Raw genomic sequence first — 19,962 nt, 5'->3', positions numbered from 1 at the left:
TTTCTCAAAACAACAACAAAAATCTGAACTTCCCTGTGGTCTGGGTCCATAACCAGATGTGGAATCATTACCAAATACAAAGCCCTGAGCTAATAGTCTGATGATAGGCATGGCAACATTTTGTCTCCACAAAAATTCTTTGCAACAGGCAAAGAATATATATATATATATATATATATATATATATATATATATATACATACATGTATAATATACATAGTATACATATTTGTAATATACATTATATACACACTAGTTTTATATACTATTATAGTTCAGGCAGGCTGGACTGAGAAAATGGAGAAGGACTTGGGATGAGTTTATAGTTGCCATCTAATTTGGCCCTACAGATCTTGGGGTAGAAATTAAGGAACATATACTTATTTTCCCCATGTTAGGTTTTGTGGGGTGTTTGATTTATGATCTATTAGGCCCAAACTGGAAATATAAACTCGAGCATACAGGCAAAATATGTTTTGTTTCACTCCTATATTTTCTTGTAAATCTGGTCTGATTTATTCATCCTTACTATGTTGAAATGTAAAAAACGAGAAAGCATGGTGGCAGAAGCCCATGATTCTAGCTACTCAGAAAGTGAGAGCGGGAGGGTATGGATTGCAAGGCCACCTAGGACAAAGTTCATGAGCCCCTACCTGAAAAACTAATAGCAAAAAAAGCCGGGGGTATAGTTCAAGCGATAGAGTGCTTGCATTTGTGAGGTCTAGGATTCAATCCCAGTACCACACACACACACAATCCAAAACCAGATACCTTAAATGCCCATATTGGGAGACATATTTTGTTTTATTTTATTTATTTTTTGGGTCTGGTTGTGGGGCCTGAACTCTGGGCCTGGGCGCTGTCCCTCAGCTCTTCAGCTCAAGGCTAGCACTCTACCACTTGAGCCACAGCGCCACTTCTGGCTTTTTTCTTATGTGGTGCTGAGGAATCGAACCCAGGACCTCGAGCATGCAAGGCAAGTGCTCTACCGCTGAGCCACCTTCCCAGCCCCAAATATTTTATTTTTTTTTATATCTGTTACCCAATTGTATATCATAACTGATATACTGTAATTAAAGTGAGCAGAGCCATGATTCTGTGTCACTGTGACATGAGCATGGTTTTACATGATTTTCAATACACATAGAACAGATATTCTAATGATTCATTCAACTAATTGTGGTAGAAGGTATTTCTGCTTTAATTGATACAGAGTACATAATGATATTAATGATACTAACCTCTTCATACTTGCAGTCACCTTCTATAACATCAATATTCTGATTTTTAAAATAAAGATAATCCTCACAAATACATGTTACTGTGCTGGTTTTCAATACATGTGATGATTTTAAAAAATTAAACTAGTTGGGCGCCAGTGGCTCACATCTGTCATCGTAGCTACTCAGAAGGCTGAGATCTGAGGATCACAGTTCAAACTCAGTGTAGGCAGGAGTTTTCATGAGACCCTTATCTCCAATAAATCACCAGAAAACCAGAAGTGGCACTGTGTCTCAAGTGGCAGAGCACTAGCCTTGAGCCGAAGAGCTGAAGGACAGCACCCAGGCCCAGAGTTCAAGACCCACCACCACTGACCAAAACTTAAAAATAAATAAATAAATAAACAAACAAACTGAAAAACTGTGAGGTCTTCTGTAATTCAAATAGACAAATGGTCTCTTTTTCAAGTTAATTATACCTCACATTAATGCAGATTGTAAGGTTATCACACATAGTTAGCTAGTTTTAGAGGATTTAAAAAAAAATCAACGACTCACAGTATTTGAGCTATTCATATACAGGTTGTACCAAAGACAACCAAAACTTCCTCTGCCCACTATATTCTTAAAGAAGAAAAGCACAGTACTGTGATTCTTTAAAAAATAAAAAGTCAGAAGCTGGGTGCTGGTGATTCATACCTGTAATCTTAGCTATTTAGGAGGCTGAGATCTGAGGATTACTATTTGAAGCCAGCCTAGGGCACACAGATTCAACTGATGTTTATCTCTAATTAACCACCAAAAAGCTAGAAGTGGAGGTCTGAATTAAATGGTAGAGTGCCAGGAGGAATATGAGGCTCTGAATTCAAGACCCAGTATTGGCACACCCACCCACCCACACACAGAATGTCAGAAAACGTTAACATGTCAAAAGTTCTCTTCCAGAATAGCATAAAGATGCATTCAAATCAATCTATATATATGTATATGTAATTATGAAAATACCATACAGAAGGGTTACAATCAAGCATTTCTTATCAAGCATTGTAGCCTCCTCCTTTGTTTGCCCTTCACATCCCTTCCCAGCCTCCTCCCCCCGCCCCCCAATCTTCCCCCCCCACCAAAGTTGTAAAGTTCATTTTCGACATGACAACTTGTACTTCTTATTGTTGCAATGGGCCAAAGTCAATTTTTTTTAATGAGATGCTCAGATCAGACTTGATACAACATAGTTTATCCTTTCTTACCTCTGAGGTAGCAGTAACTGTTTGATTCATTTCCCTAACTTTTTTTTTTAATCTATCGAATATTTTCTTCCTTATATAAGTCTCCTTCCTCTTACTTTCACACTGAGTTTTGATTTCACTTATCTGTAGTGACAAATAGTAAACCAATTAAAAAGCCATTTAGCACAAGAGTTTAGAAAATCTTTTGAATTTGTCAACTTAATTTATATTCAATTTACATGTGCTCTAGTCAATCTAAATATACTAACAAAGTAAAACAAAATCAGAATTCATTTATTTTGCAAGATCAAATATAAATGATGGACTCTATGGATTAAATTATATTCAAAAATGAAATAGTAAATTACAAGGGCAATAATATGAATTATCATTAATAACATCTATTAGTGCTATTAACAAACATTAATAGCAATAACACTAATAGATGTTTGCTCACACCTCTAAGTATGGCTACTTGGAAGTAGCCATAAATCCTCATATCTGGAGGACTGTAGTTTGAAGCCAGACTGGGAAGCAAAGAGCACAAGATTCTATCTCCTAAAAGTAGAATTGAAAGCATGGCTCACATGGTAGAACATCAACTGAGTAAGGAAACTAACGCAAGCGTGAGGCTCTAAGTTCAAACCCCCATATATATAAAAAAGTAAATTACCATTGTCGTGATTTATGAGCAAAACACCTTAGTAATGGTTGCGAAATTTACAATGACTAGACAGATTAGGATTGTCAAAGAAAAATTAGGAATTTTCTAGGTCTCTAAATTTATATTAGTTAATGAGAAAGAAAACCAAATAAAGACAGCACAAAAAAAAATCAGCGAAGAAAAGGTAGCTTCTAACCCTGGATGATTTATTTTCATTTTACCAAAATCAATACATTCTTTTAAACTTTTTTTTTGAGGGGGTTAAATTGAGGTTTGAAACTCTAAGCCTCACATTGAGCAGGTGCTCTTCTGCTTGAGTCACACTCTCAGCCCAAGATCAAACAGATTCTGATCATTGCCAGACCCTAATAAAATGGGTGATGACTTCCTTATCAAAATCAAATAGATTTACCTGCAAAACAAGTGATCAAGGAAAAGGTAATAAGTAGGAAAATCTAAGAAAGATATTCAAGTCTGTATTCAAGAGCTGTGAAAATCTACATCTGAAAACTTTCCATTTAATACAGCAACTACTTCATCTAAAGTAGCTACTCTGAATGAATGTGATCCTACTCACTTATTTCTGTATCAAGGCAGAAATGAACGTAAATAAAATGTGATGATTAATCAATTTCACTGAAAATTAGAAATCCACATGCATACTTTGGTTGGCTAGATTCTTCTCCCAATGTCTTATAATTATAGAGCAAACACTGGCAAAAAATACTTTGTTTATGTAGGGACGATCTGATGGGTTTGAAGATGCACTGACATTTGTGATAGGTTTTCCTTTATCAAGGAAGTAAGGAAATGAACTGGATGTGACCAGGGCCTGTCGTATGTCTTTAGCCTCAGTTGGTCTAACCTATTGGCACATGACTCTCTTTAAGGATTCATTGCTGTTCCAGGACTGAGCGCTCTGTGCCCCTACCCCATCAGACACGGTGGAGGAGGGCTCATAGAGAACCGTGAGGGAGATCACACTGGAATGGAAGGTGGAAGGGAAGATGAGTCACTAGTCATGGAGACTGACCCACTTTAGAAGTTACTGTTGATGAGTCAAGAGCCAGCTGTACCAGTTTAAGCCAGCTTGAACCAGGACTTTCTCCTCGTATCTGATAGCCTTTTAAATGGTACCTTCTTTCTGGGAGACAAATCTGAGGTAAGGTGTTATGGACCAAATCTAGCTACCATCATCCATGTAAAATCACTCACATTTATTTAGTTATTATTTATATCAATTTCCGTGCGAAAATGGCAAAAGTGTGTAGCTGTGACAGAGACTATACGGCCTTAAATATTGACTATTGGGCCTTTTACAGGAAAAGTTTGTGGGCCTTTACATAGAGACTTTACATAACAACAAGGAAGAAGTCATATAGCAGTAGAAGGAAAACAGTCAGGGAGGTGTAGTCAATATAGCTTTCAAATGGCAAAATAAGGTGATAAACCAAAATCTGCCAGACAATGAAATGGAGGGATGGGGGAATGGGCTACAAAGGAATGAGAAAGTTTAAAAAGACGACAAAAGAATGAGAGGATAAGGATGAGACAGTAAATCTTTGGCACCACAACCTTACAGGCAACAGAAAGGAGGCAGCCAATCAGAAAGCCATCTAATTCTCACCGTTTAATCCCAGACCAACTCTTGTAATGAAGAGAAGATGGCTGAAGATGGCCCAAGATGGCAGACATAGGCTAAATGCCATCTTCCCTGTGGTATGCCTATGCTAAGGGCTCTCTTTCTCTGTCATGTTTGTTTTCTAATAAACTTTTCTATCATCTTTGCTTATGCTTGCATCTTGCCTGAATTCTTCTCTTTCCAGGTGCAAGATCTGAGGTTGTTTAGTTGCTCTAAATGTCCTGGTAATGTATTTGATGTGTTAGCCAGGAAGTTAGGGATTAAGTGTACCTTGTTCTGACTTGGATTCATTGAATAATTACATTATTTTGGTGGTGTGACTCAGATTGGCTGTCCAGGTTACAGACAAGCCCGTCAGATCTGGGAATTTCCTATATGAAGACCCTCTGAGCTTCCTTTGGAAGGTTTTAACATTTGTATTAGAAAACTGAAAGAGAGGAAACAACGATAACAAAAACTCTTCCCTGTAGAGCTTAGAAGTTCAAATGCCTACCTTTGGTATACAGGCCCTATTCTTGGTGCTAGGATATGCCAGTGAAGAAACCAGACATAGGACTTGCCTTCTGGTGGGTAAAACTCATAAGAGCTGCCACCTTGGCTGACTGTTCTGGTCCTAGGAGATGTGAAGAAGGGACAGGAATCCCCACCTGACTCTTCCACTGCCCTGAAGTCCTTGCCCACTTATGCCCAGCCAGATGCTCACTCTTCGCCTTTGTAACTTCAGTGTTTAGAGCCATCTTGAAGATTCTGGGCTTACTGGAGGGAATAGAAACTAGCTGAGGGACAGAAACAGTGGGAGGGGCACAAATATTCCTCAGCGCTATTGTGGTAGGGAATGAAAATGCCAGTCTCTTTTGAACCTTGTTCTAAAACTTGCACTTGCTGGTGATGTCAGTAAATCCATGGAAGGTGTGGCCTGTCCATCAGATGCAGGGGACTCAAGCAAGTTGGCCATGGTCTATGTTCTCCCTAATTTTAGCATCACATGGAACATGGTGCAACCTCTGTCAGAAACAAAAGTTTAATAAAAGAAAACAGACCCCACCCTCACAAAATTGCTGGTCTCTATAGTGTTTGCTCTTAAGGCTGCAGAAATGACTGGCCAGCAAAAGGTCCCTCTTCTTTCAGATTCATTTGGAAGGAAAAGCAGGCACTGGCACATGGATTTCCTGGTCCTGTCCAAGATTGCCAAGAGCAACGAGACTGTATGCTAGAAAATATCTGATCTCAGGCTATGGAACAACCCAGTGTCACACAAATCCTACCATTGATATTCTTTTCCATGAACTGAGATCCTGGGACACAATCAAGTATCTTCACGAAGTGGTTCCAAATGTTCCCAAGCCTTCCACTCTTTGCCAGTCCCAATGACACAGAAGACAACAAAAATCTTTTACCACCCTTGAGGACAAATACATTATTGCCTATTTCTTCCTTCAGCTTCTAGATAATTCTGTATTTAAAAAATACACGGTGCCACTTACCTGTGTCTCTATTTCCTCTTTTCTTAATAAATATTCTGATTCATGTTTTTCTATTACATAGTGTGTGTCTTGTATCCATTGTTTTTGCTCCTCTACTTCTTCTTTCCTTTTACTGATTGTGTTATAGGTCTCGTTTATGAAAACATTAACCATAGCTTTTTCTTCCATTGTGCCATTGAGGTTCTGGACAAAATGTTGATGTTCCTTTGCCAGCTTTTCTTGCCTTTCACTGCGGGGAAAGAATCACTTCCAGCTTGAAAAGAATGGCATTTGGGAAAGGAATTTGAAGTCTGGTGAGGTGAGTTCTCGTAGAAAGGGAATGGGATGCTTATGTTCTAGCTGTGTTTCTGATCTGCACTTGATTGGGATGAAGACAGAACATAGGACAAGGGACATCCAGTCCTCTCACCCATACATCCTCACGTACTAGGTAGCAATTGCAGAATATTTTGGATAAAGTATAGCATCAAGCTAACATCACTTAGGACAGGTGAGTGGGATCTGGCCAGATGAATGTTTTGCTATGTATCATCCTTATGTCTGTCTTATCATTCCCAGGCATGTCATTAAGGAAAAAAAGGGTATTAACCCTATCACATCTCCAGCGACATTGCTGCTATAGCCTTATATGGTGTATCCAAGATAAAGCTATTTTTACAAACAGATCTGCTGGAGAGCTCATTTGAGCTTTCTTACCTTCTCAGACAGAACTGAACACAAGAGGGATCATTAACCTCACACATTCATTGCTGACCACACTAGGAAAAATCTTAATGTTGGGAGCTGGATCCAACCCAAAGTTTAACTATAAAATAATTTGAAGAAAGGATAATAGTGCCCTTTTTTTCATTTTACTTTTTAAAGCTCCTGCAATGTAAAGGACTTTTTTTTTCTTTTATATGGTTTCCAAGGTTAAGACTTTTAATTGTATATGTTTGGAGTGAGGGGATCTTGTAAGCTCAGGAAAATGCAAAAAAGGCTGTTGGGCAATTTATTTTTCAGAGGTCAATCTCCTTAATAGAAATGTAATAAAAAGAGGCCCAGGGAAGATGCCTAGTGAGAGGGCAGGATTGAGGAGAATCAGAGAAGTCAGATCAGAAAGCCTACCTAGGTAATGCTGCAATGGACCGAGAGCACACTCCAGGCAGAATGTGGGACCTGGGAAATCACACTCAAAGACCTATCTCTTTCAAGTCTCTCAGGGCCACCCAGAGAAAGGGATATGATCACCACTCATTAGAGTTTGTGGGTACCTTGACCACAATCTTCCTTGGAAAAATAGTGGCAACAAATGGTGATAGTTTGGCAATGTTAGCTTGTCAAGCAATCACCTTCCGTTTATAATTTGCCTTTCCCTAAAGATTTGTTTAGCTGATAATGGTGGCTCAGGAATCTAGCCAGGCAAAAAGTTAGTGAAATTTCATTTCAATCAATAAGCTGGGTGGGGTGGTATTGTAGTCCTGCCTGTGATTCAATTATGTAAGAGGTATAGGGGCTGGGAAGGTGGCTCAGTGGTAGAGCACTTGCCTTGCATGCATGAGGCCCTGGGTTTGATCCTAAGCACCACATAAGCAGAAAAAAATAAAAAAGCCGGAAGTGGCGCTGTGGCTCAAGTGGTAGACTGCTAGCCTTGAGCTGAAGAGCCGAGGGACAGCGCCCAGGCCCAGAGTTCAGAACCCAAGACCAGACACTCCCCCCCCCCCCCGCAAAAAAAAAGAGTTATAGGTACGAGGATCTCAGTGTGAGACCAACCTCAGACTCTATCAGAAAAAATAAAGCAAAAAACTCTGAGGGTGTGTCTCAAGAGGGAGAGCATTTGCCTAATAAGCACAATGCCCTGAGTTCAAAAGCCAGTTGAGAGAAAGATGGGAAAAGGAAGGAAAAAGACAGAGAGAGGGAGAAAAATAGAGAAAGACAGAGAGAGAAAGAAAGGAAGAAGAGAGAGAGAGAGAGAGAGAGAGAGAGAGAGAGAGAGAGAAAGAAAGAAAGAAAGAAAGAAAGAAAGAAAGAAAGAAAGAAAGAAAGAAAGAAAGAAAGAAAGAAAGAAAGGCTTGCAAATTTGCTTACAGTGCTAAGCTATCCAAGGGGTTTATTGCTCTCTTCTTTCAGAATGTATGTTTCTCTGGGTGGTTTCTATTTTACAGATTTTGGAGCAAAGGAGGCCTATGGAGCAAAGTGCTGGCCTGAGACAGCGGAGCTCAGAAAGAAAAGGAAAGGCCCTAAGAGCTGTCAGATCTGGAGCTCCAGACAATCACATAATTTATCTCATTAAATATTGATAAAATCTGGAATTCTCTCCTAAAAGCCAACCCCCATCCTTAGTCCCCTCCCCGCCCCCAGAAGACGAATAACTGAATGTCTTGGAGGAACCGAATTCAACAGTCCTGGTTTGACACATATTTGCAATATAATCCCAACAAGAGATCTTTAGAGTGAGGTGGAGTGATTAACACTATCTCCTTCTACTATGAGAGATGATTGTCCAAGTATTATGTGCTTCCCCAGCCCCCCAAACCGTCTGCTGAGAAACAAGATCGCTTGTGAAGTGGCACAGGTCTCCAGGCTGCAGTGATTGGAGACTTCTGCTCTCCCCAGTCTCCTCATCAGCCTGGCTCAGCTTCTACAACTCATCCCCATCTGTGAGCTTGCCCTGCCCCAGTTCAGCTAAAAAGGCAAAGCCCTCACCAGGGTTTATCCAGTCCAGCCCCAGACCCCTAGGCTCAGGTACTGATTTATACAATACTTACTGGAGAGATTCATTCATGTCATTCAGCTCCTGTATGCTCTTCTTTAGAAACGCTATTTCATTATCCGTGTTTACAATTCTCCTCACTATTCCTTTCATTTCAGAAACATTTAATTTGCGAGCATCTCTGATACATTCTTAAAGGCAAGGGGATATGTTATTCATTGACTTAAGAAAGAGCACAATAGTAGATGCTTTGTAAATCATTTCTTTCTTGGAAATATTTTAAAAATTGTGTTTCAGACAGCTCTAACTTATCACTTTGGTGCCTCTTAATCTTACCTATTTTTTTCTTTTTAATTTCTCTGATTTCTACTTCAGTCTAAGAGTACCTGTGATTCTCATCTGGCCTTGTGCTTCTCATTTCTTGCTTGAGACTTCTTATTGCTTCTGCTATGAGATGTGTGTGTGTGTGTGTGTGTGTGTGTGTGTGTGTGTGTGTGCCCACTTGTCTTTTCCACTTACGGCTGGTATTCTACCATTGGAGCCACACTCCATTTGTAACTTTTTGTGGATAAATTAAAGCGTCTTGCAGATTTTCCTGCTCAGGCTGGCTTTGAACTGTGACCCTCAGTTCTCAGTTTCCTGAGCAGCTACAATTACATGCATGGTTACATTATGGGATTTCTTTAGATACCTTGTCCATCCATCTACAACTAGAAAGTATAGGAGGGAAGAGGAAGTATTACTGATAGATGAGATCTGAAGAAGAGGCAATACTATGTCTCCGAGGCATGTTCTCATCATATTAAGTTATAATTGGCAGAAGCTAGCATCATCATGAACTCCATATTGGGTCTCCTTCTTCCCTGCCTTGGTCTCTTTTCCCACCTTTCTTTTGGGATTACATTCCCTAAAACCTATTCATGTGAAAAAAAACATTGCCTCAGACTCTCTTTCTTGAAATTGGTGTCAAAGAACTAGTCATTCATAGATTTAAAAAGCAGTGTAATTACATAAGATTTCAGAGAATTACTCAGCTCATGACAAAGGGACAATATACATGAAATTTTGAACACTTGCTTAGACAGGTGCAGTTTCTTTTTTATAAGCTAATATGAGATGATTTTTTTTTCCTTCTAAAATATTTTTCCTAGTAGAATAATGAAACCTGTGGAAAATATTTTGGGAAAGCAGGAAGGGGAAAAGGGAGAATGACTAATTGAAATATATTGTCAACATGTGTGAACATGTAAGCATAACCCCTCCATAGCTAATGTAAGCAAAATAAAATAAAACTTTTTTCCTTTGTACAAATAGAACTGTCTTTATGAAAAATAAAGTTATCCAAGGAAATAAAGCAGAAGCACTTTTAGTGCTGTCTTTGGTATAGACTCTTCTAAGTCTTACTTTTTCTCTCTCAGGTAGCTTGTGTATTTTCCCTGTCAAATTAAACTAGCATCAAACATACTGTTTGGTTATCTACTGTATCAGTCATAGTTTAGTTGAGTCAGAAATCTCACAGAAGTTTCAACAGAAGTTTACATTATAAAGGGCTTCTAAGTACAACAGAAGATTCCAGTAACAAGGGAAAAAGTAGCAAGAAGTCAAGAGAATTCAGTCCTAAAGGATTCAGGAATAACAGGAGGCATGAAAAGCACCCCTCGCCCCCGGGGTGGGGGCAGGGATAGAGAACTCTAGAAGGAAGCACTGCAGACCTCACTGGAGAAAGCTAGGGCTCACCGAATGTCAAAAGGACACAAACCATTTTAGATTGTTGGAACTTACTGGAAATCTGCTCTCTGAAGTGTTGGGTCTTTTTGTCCACACAGAGGTACCACAACTCAGAACTGCCCAAGGGATTTTAAGGGAAGCTCTTTATAGGAGAGGTTTGTCTTTGTGACTCTGTACCAAGAAGTACTACTGGGCACTGCAGACCATGGGATTGCTGCAGAATTACAGTTGAGGCTGCCAAGCTGCGCATCCAGATACCCGCCCTCCACTCCCACCCGCACTTCAGTAGCTCTACAGTGCCCTCTACAGACCAGTTGGAAAAGAAAACTGCAGGCACACCACTGTGGAGAGGACCATGAAGTATAGGTGTGGAGCTGAGCGGTGTCCAATGGGTAATGGGAACAACCATTATTTTTATTTTACTTTTTTCAAGACGCCTGTCTTGAACTTCATACGTCGCCCAAGGTGGACTCCAACTCTTGATCCTTCTTTCTCCACTTCCTGATTGCTAGGATTATAGATAGCAGACAGAACCATGCCTGGAGAGACATCTACTTTTATAAAAGTTATATATTGTTCCTTTTGTGGTTTCCTTTTTATTAGGAGCTCCTTATTAAAGGGCGCTTGTCAGGAAACAGATTCTAAAAATTGTGCTTTTAGAAACATCTCCTCTGGCTGGGCGCTGGTGGCTCATGCCTGTAATCCTAGCTACTCAGGAGGCTGAGATCTGAGTGAGGATCTCGGCTCAAAGCCAGCCGGGGCAGCAAAGTCCCGTGAGACTCTTATCTCCAATAGACCACCAGAAAACCAGAAGTGGCGCTGTGGCTCAAGTGGTAGAGTGGCTAGCCTTGAGCTGAAGAGCTGAGGGGACAAGTGAAACTGGAAAGCGATTTGAGCTATGCTAACATTTCAGACTTTGTTCTCTGCTGATGTGGGGGAGCCAGGTTTTTGATTCCTTATGGAGACCAATCACAAGATGTGAGAGGCAGACAGGACAGAGTGTAACAGGGGTGGCATGTCTATTTTGTCCAAGTCAGCCCTTAAGACAACATTTCTGCAGCTGAGAAAAGAAAGTTATTGCACGTACACAATTTTAGTAAAAAGTGATTCACAAACTTAAGTGGAGAGCTAAACTATAAATAAAAATCGAAGGGGCTGAGATTGCATGAGTCTTCAGGTTTTTTTTCTCCAGCAGTGCAAAAACAAAACAAAACAGCAACAATAATAATTTTAAAAAACGGTTAAAAGAAAACTAGGATAAGAAAGAACATCAAGACTTTGGATTTGGTAATGATTGCTTAGGCACAATACCAAAAGCACAGGTAACAAAAGAGAGAAATACATACTTGGGATGCTGAGAATGGGAAGATAGTGATTTTTAAGGTGGGCTCAGTCAGAAAAGTATTGGTGAGATCCTTCTCAACACAAATCTGGGCACACCTCTGTCTTCCTAAACTACACGGGAGGCTGAGATTGGGAGAATTGTCGTTTCAGGCCAGCCTGAGAGAAATGTCTGTGAAACTCCATTTAAGCAGAGTGAAATTGGTCACAGTGGTGTGCCTATTATCCCAGCAACAACGGGAAACCTAAAATCATTGTATCACAATCTAGGGGTGTGCCCAGGCAAGAAGCTAGACCCTATCTCAAAACTCACCAGTGAAAAACAAGGATGGAGACATGGCTCAGCAGTAGAACTCCCTGAGTCCAAACTCTAATACTGAAGAAAAATAAAGATGCATGAGGCTGCCCCCAAATTTAAAAATGTTTTGTTTATCAGAGGTCTATATACACAGAGTAAAGATACAAGCCATGAGGTGGGAGAAAATATTTGTATATATCTAATAAAAGGTTAGTATCTAGAATACAGGAAGAACTACTACTCAGTAACAATAATGACACCCACAAAATCCAGTTAGATGATGGACAAAGGACCTGAATAGACATTTTTCCAAAGCTGATATACCAACAGCCAATAAGGGCAGCAAAAGATGTACAATCTCACTAAGCAGTGGGAAAATGCAAATTAAAATCACAATGTGGTCCCAGCCCATGCTTAATAAAAATTAGGACAATCCAGCAGGTAGCAAGTGTTAGCAAGGATATGGTAAAACTAGAACCCCTTTGTATTGCTGCTGGCCATGCAAAATGGTGCAGTCACTTGCAAAACACTAAGAGTTGGTTCCTTGAAAACTGAACTCAGAATCTAGTCATTGCATTTCTGCAGATAAATCCAAAAGAACTGAAAATAGAGTCTCAAATAGACATCTGTTATCTAGTGTTCATAGCATTATTTACAACTGTAGAAAAATCAACCTCCATTAGTCAGGGTCTAGGTAAGCAGAGGGTGATAGGTGGTGAGCACTTGAAATGGAATAATAATCAGCTTTTAAGAGGAAGGAAGTTCTGATACACACTACAGTATGAATGAACCTTGAAGATATTATGCTGAAGAGAAATAAGCAAGTCACAAAAGGACCAATATTGGATTATGCCGCTTAAATTCCTAGAATCTCCCAAATCATAGAGTAGAGGGTTAAGTTAGCCAAACTGCCTAATTTAATTGGATAAATATCACTTTGGAATAGGCTAATCATATATCTTTACTTAGACATGGAATGATTTAAATTTCTATATAGAATATGTTGTTTTTCTTAAAATGTAAGAAACAAATTATTATCAGTGATATGCTGTCTTAAGCAATCGTTCTAGTTGCAGTTATATAAGTGACAACTATTAAATGCAACTTGGTAAAAGTTCTTGGTTTCTATTTTCATAGGAAATAAATTCAGTCTTTACAGCGGAAGTACCTTCCATTTCCCTGTTAATGATAGCAGGCACTGTCTCCAGCAGGAAGTAGAGCCTGCTCAGTTCCATACTCTCAATTTCCAAAAGATCGATTGTGTTCTTTCTCATTTCTTCCTGAAAAAATTAAGTTACATTAAAACAAATTAATCTACCAAGATAATAAGAGTGGTCTCCTAAATGAGCCTCTATAAATGTTTTCTGGGCTCTAATTTTTACTAAGCATCTACTGCCATTATTTTTATTGGAATAAAAAGGCAGAAAAAGAACAAATTCTACAGCCTTTTTTTTTTGTCAGCCGTGGGGCTTGAACTCTGGGCCTGAGCGCTGTCCCTCAGCTCTTCAGCTCAAGGCTAGCGCTCTACCACTTGAACTACAGCACCACTTCCAGTTTTCTGGTGGTTTATTGGAAATAAGAGTTTCAAGGACTTTCTTGCTGGGCTGGCTTTGAACCACAATCCTCAGACCTCAGCCTCCTGAGTAGTTAGGATTACAGGCGTGAGCCACTGGAGCCCAGCTTCTACAGCCAATTTTTAAGTCTCATTGTTATTTTTTTAAATTTCTACTTTCTTCTACTTATAAATCTTCTTAATATGTTTCTCTCCTGTCTACAGTTTTAATTACTTTAAAAGGAAATATTCCAACAAGAAGGGAACATTGAAAAAGAAAACAATTGCTAAAAAAAAGAAAGAAACGCTCGCCTTGAGCTGAAGAGCTGAGGGACAGCGCCCAGGCCCAGAGTTCAAGCCCCACGACCGACAAAAAAAAAAAAAAAAAAAGAAAGAAAGAAAATTTCTATAGAAAAATCTATTTAGGTATAAGGAGAATGGGTTTCTTCTTCAAACCTATAAATCCAAACAAGTCAGGTGAGAAGATTGATTCATTTGTTTGTTTTAGATAAGTTAATTTCAGAAAGGAAAAAACATTCAAAAATTAATTAGGAAAAGAAACAGATAATCTCTTTCTCTTTCCTTCCTTCCTTCTCTCTCCTCTTTCTTTCTTTCTTTCAAATAAAATATGTTAATAGCTACTGTTATTTTATGACATGAAAAATTATAAATATATTTTATTAACTAAAAAATCTGTTACAGCTGATTGCTGGTGGCTAATGCCCAATCCTAGCTATTCAGGAGGCTGAAATCTGAAGTTGACAGTTCAAAGCCAGACCAGGCAGGAAAACCTGTGAGACTCTTATCTCCAAATAACCACCAAAAAGGCAGCAGTGGAACTGTGATTCAAGTGGTAGTGAGCAAAAAATGTCAGGATCAGTACCCAGGCTCCTGAGTTCAATCCTTAGAACAGGTGTGTGTGGGCATGTGCAATCCATTGCATTATTGTGTATACATTATGATTGTTTTTCTTTAAAAAATAAAATTCATCTGGGTACAGTGGCTCCTGCCTACAATCTCAGTAGGGAAGTATAGATTAGAAGTAGAGATAGGGTGAACCATGGTTCAAAGCCAGTCTGGGCAACAGCTTAGTAAGATCCCATCTTAATAAAAAAGCCAGACAATGGTGGTTCACTTCTATAATCCTAGCCAAGCTAAAGGTCAATCCCAGGCAAAAGTTCAACAATCTGTTTGGAAAAACAAAACAAAAACAAAAACACTAAAGATCAGCTAGTAGGTCACCTGCATTGCTAGCACAAGGTGCTGAGTTCATACTCAATGCCAAAATAAAGTTCAATATAAACATCACATATACTGTGAAAGTATGATATTCTTTAAAGACTAACTAAAGGTTTTAGGGCAGTGGGATCATAGCAGTTTTTACTTTCTTTTCCTTACCTATTTTTCTTCCTCAGATTTTCAAAGAATATTTATTATTGTAATAATGGAAAGATTTTTCTGTTATATAAGAGGTCTCACAGCTCAGGTAATAAACAGATACATACTAGTTACTTTAATCAGACACAATGAATATTTTTGACTCTTGCACATGCTGGAGAAAAACAATCGAAAGAAATGAGGAAGAGGAAAAGTTTCCATAGGACCCCTTGGCAGTACAACATACACAAACTCTTCAGTGTACACTGGTTTCTATTCAATTGACTAGGATCATAAAGTATGACTAAGTACCATACATCCACAATTGCATGTAATTATGTAAGATATAAAGTGATAAGATTTTTATCTGCCGTCTCTGGACTCAACTCCCATACTTTACAGTTAGATGTTGACACTTTTAGATCTAGAACATGTAGTAGATTCTTATTTGATATTTTAAAATTAAATGAAACATTCAACATTTTGATCCTGCTGAAGAAGCCTTGAAAACATCATCCAGACATGACAAACAGATATATTGAAGAAAATTAAATTTTTTTCTTAAATATGTCTTTGATAGGAGCTAGGTTATAACTGAAAGAGGTTCTGCTGTTTTCATTAATAATGAGACTATTTCAGTGGAATAGACAAGATGAAAAATGATCTTTTATCTGCTGTGAAAGAAGCAGCTTAGAAAAAACTGATAGTAGGTAGCATGGGTGTTATTTTGTTTTTGTTGTTGTTAGGTTGTGGGGTTTGAACTCAGGGCCTAGGTGTTGTTGTCCATGAGCCTCTTTGGGATCGAGGCCAAGCGCCACTTCCAGTTTTTGAGTAGTTAATTGGAGATAAAAAGTCTCATGGGGACTTTTCTGTCCAGGTTGGCTTTGAACCACTATCCTCAGACCTCAGCCTCCCGATTTGTAGCTAGGATCTAGGTGTGTGCCACGGGTGCCTAGCTGAATGTAATTTTTAAAAATTTCTTTTTTGAGATTAAGTGATTACATAAATTTCACAGTATTGTGACATAGTGGTGCTTAGCTAAAGTCACAAACACATTTTTAACCTACACAAGGAGAATTGTCATTATCATGGCCTAGAAAGCTTATGAACTCTACGAACTTTGACACTACAACTATTTTTTTCCAAATCTGGTGATATGTACATTTCTCTCCTTTTGCTTAGTGTCAGCTGTTCCTTCTCTCTCATTCCCCCCTCCCATCGCTGCCCTTGAGTTGCCTGGTTCACTTTCATCAATGTCCAGTGCAGCTGAGGGACCCCCTCTGCTGTATTTTTCACCTGTTTCCCTCTGATTCTGTGCCTTCCTCCTAGCTTCCCTCATATGTGCACATGTATGTACCATATGTGGGGTCAAGAACATAGAGTCATCTAAAAATGATACCACAATTAAGAAGAGGTCCTTTGTTTCTTCAGTCCTGTTTACTTTGTCTTATCTTGTTGGGTTTTGAATTTAACATCTGCATATCAGGGAGACCATGTGCCATTTGTCTCTCTGATCTTTGCTTACCTAGCTCTATATGATTTGTTCCAGTTCCATCCATTTCCCTGTGAATGCCATTATTTTGTCCTTTCTAATGGCTACATAATATTCCATTGTATATAGGAACCATAATTTTTGGATCCATTCATCTGTAGTGGGGCATCTGGGTTGTTTCCATATCTTGTCTATTGTAAAACAGTGCAGCAATGAACATGGAGGTGCATGTATCCTTGTATCCTGGTTCCTGTTGCTCAGGGTAGATGCCTAGGAGTAGTATGGCTAGGTCATTTGGAAGGTCTATGTTTAGTTTTCTAAGGAACCTCCAGACTGCTTTCCAGAGTGGTTGTATTAGTGTACCTTCCCACCAGCAGTGCAGTAAAGTTCCTCTTTCTCCACATTCCTGGCAGTATTTGTCATTGGCTGAATTTAGGATGTGGGCCATTCTGAGTGGGGTAAGGAGGTATCTTGGAGTTGATTTTATTTGCATTTCCTTTATGGCCAGGGATAATGCATGTGATTTTTTAAATAGTCAGTTTGCTATGGTTAGATGGTAGTTGTTGAGTGAATGTTTACTTGGTTGGTTGGTAATAGTGAGTTTTGTTAGTTGTTGGTTGGTTGGTTGAGTTGAAGAAGTGGTTACATATTGGTGTGCAGGCATTTGCCATTTGGTCCTTCCACTAAGTTTTCTTACCACCCCTATTGCTTTCCTAAGTGACTTGACCTCATCCTTAGCACAGTATCTACAATTCATTTACTACATAGAAAACTGGGCAGCAATCTCTACTTATAGATATATTTTCCAAGTTGAACGAAAAAGATTTTTAACTCCAGACAAATGTTTCACCTATTCACCTATTAAAATAAATTGAATGAAGTTGGTGCCAAGTTAAGTTTTTTGAAAAATTAAGTGGATGATTGAAAAAGGTTGATCTAACAGATAACACAATACAGTAGATGATTGAAAAAGTAGTTCTAATAGACAACACAATACCAGTTGTTTAACAGCTACAGCAATGTCCTTAAGAAAGATCCTAGCTTCTTCATCGCATTTAAAATCGTCACTTTTCAGAGATTGTTCTAAAAAGCAAAGAGATTAGAAAATTAAGATCTTTTCTCTATTCAAATCCTATTTAACCATTTATGTTCTGGTTCAAATACTAGAAGTTATTTCTAAATGTATTGTATATGTGAACTTTGCTGGTACTTGCTACATCCTACTACATAGCATTGTAATTTAGACAAGCATTTTATGCTTTTTGGAGACAAACTCATCTTTGCATATCTTCTGGTAGAAAGAGTATGACTAAGATGGGGCAAAAATATTGATACTTATAAGAGGTTTAAATCTACCATGGCTATACTGAAGGTTTGATTAGCCATTATTTCATATGCATACACTAAATACATATTAATATAAAGTAATATGGGATTGTGCCAGGGGGCACATATCAAATAAACTGTTATTTTTACTTCCTTGCAAAAATTTGAAGCATGGAATGGGATTATTTGTAAAACTAGAAATTGTGAAGGAGTTTCTGTCTTGTTCCTAGCTGCGTGTGTGTGTGTGTGTGTGTGTGTGTGTGTCCTTTCTCCATATGTTCTGTAAGTGACTTTGCAAGTCACCATGTTAAAGACTCAGAGGCACTACTTATTTCTAGTGGGGTTTTGGTTTGTTTGTTTTAAGGAGGGAATGAGCATGCTCTTGTTCCACTTGCAAATAGGATGGAGAGCTGCATATTTTACAATCCATACTCACAACAAAAAGGTTTTTTTCTATCAAAATTTTTTGAGAGTCAAGACATTATTAATAGAAAAAATATTTGTGCCTGTATACTAAGGTTGAATGGACATGGTGATATACTGATCATCATGAAAAGAATTCAAGGCCTGGGCTGGGAAGCTTGCCTTGCATGCTTGAGGCCATGGGTTCGATTCCTCAGTACCACATAAGCAAAAAAACGGAAACGGCCGGAAGTGGCACTGTGGCTCAAGTGGTAGAGCACTAGCCTTGAGCTGAAGAGCTGAGGGACAGCGCCCAGGCCCAGAGTTCAGGCCCATGACCGGACCCAAAAAAAAAAAAAAGAATTCAAGGCCCAAGTTCTATCAATAACAATGATTATTAACAATGAATATTAACATATGAATAATGTGCATCTCATTAGTGGTGAACATTCTTCATGATAACACTTGTCCAGACCTGAGAACTGTGGAATTAAGCCTTTTATGAAGGAAGAAAGCATCCTAAAGAAACAGCAACATCGTCGCAGAAACCACTATGGTTATTTTGAAACAGAAAGATGATTCATTCGAGTAAAAACAATGAGATGTTTTGCTCTTTGGAGAAATGATTTTTGAGGAGCTACCCAGAAATACCCTTTCTTGGACTAACACATTGAGCTTTCTAATAAGTATGTTGGCCTGGACCCATTTAAATCTAAGTTTCCTAGTTTAATATAGCCTTTTCCTCTCCTATTCGTCAAATAAACCCTGGCCAGGCAGAGTCCCCTGGTTTCAGGAGGAGGATTTTCCATTAGAGGCGGTGGAGCACTGAGCTCCACCTGGCCTCAGCCTCCTGTCCCTGAACTTTGCACTCCCGGGTCCTCTCACCTATGGCAAAGAGTTGCTCTAGGGCAGTGGTCGCCACAGAGGAGCCCAGGGTAGGGGGGACGGTGCTTAGATCCAAGGACAGACTGGCGGAGATGGCGACATTCCTCCCCAACTCAGGGACCAAGGAGTACAGGAGTTTCCAGGCCATTTTGCTGTTGTTGCTCACAACCTCCCAGGCCGGAGTATGGCGGTTGCTACGGGCAACGAGGATGCCGAGGTCCTCGTGCGCCCCCTCGTGGTCCATATCGGAGGGCCGAACTACCAAGTTGTTATTATTATTATTATTATTATTATTAAAATTTTTATTGTACAGGTGATGTACAAAGGATTATATAAGTTAGATTATGAGTGCATTTACTTTTGAACAGTGTTACCCCCCTCTCTCATTCACTCCCAGCTTTTCTCTTTCTGACTTTTCACTCCCCGAAGTTATACAGTTCATTTCCAACATAGTGTCTAGTGGATTTCACTGCTGAATTGGTTCACCCTTTGTCCCACCGTTTCTGTGCTTTCCTCTCCCCAAATCAGATAAATTTATATACAAGACAAAAGGCACAGAAACAAATCATAGTGACAAAAGGAAATAGACCAAAGAAAAAAAGAAAAAGAAAAGAAAAAAAAACCCCATGAACA

General features: G+C 39.1%; 1 protein-coding gene across 1 annotated transcript in view; it reads right to left on the bottom strand.

The window, feature by feature from the left end:
- Window positions 1-19,499, bottom strand: part of Ccdc175 (coiled-coil domain containing 175) — a 52,518-nt gene extending 33,019 nt beyond the window's left edge. Inside the window, exons 1-6 of the mRNA XM_070032482.1 lie at window positions 19,330-19,499; window positions 17,714-17,799; window positions 13,464-13,575; window positions 8,984-9,119; window positions 6,237-6,465; window positions 2,468-2,590 (exon numbers count right to left, since the gene is read on the bottom strand). Of these exons, the coding sequence (XP_069888583.1) occupies window positions 2,468-2,590; window positions 6,237-6,465; window positions 8,984-9,119; window positions 13,464-13,575; window positions 17,714-17,799; window positions 19,330-19,477 (834 nt within the window). The 5' untranslated portion in view covers window positions 19,478-19,499. The remainder of the gene's footprint in view (window positions 1-2,467; window positions 2,591-6,236; window positions 6,466-8,983; window positions 9,120-13,463; window positions 13,576-17,713; window positions 17,800-19,329) is intronic.
- Between the last annotated feature and the right edge of the window lie 463 nt (window positions 19,500-19,962).

The sequence above is a fragment of the Dipodomys merriami genome, unplaced genomic scaffold, assembly GCF_024711535.1.
Source record: "Dipodomys merriami isolate MVZ:Mamm:240054 unplaced genomic scaffold, mDipMer1.0.p SCAF_1, whole genome shotgun sequence".
In the NCBI taxonomy this organism is placed as follows: domain Eukaryota; kingdom Metazoa; phylum Chordata; class Mammalia; order Rodentia; family Heteromyidae; genus Dipodomys; species Dipodomys merriami.
Note: the sequence above shows the minus strand (reverse complement) of the source record. Positions and strands in the feature narration are given on the sequence as shown.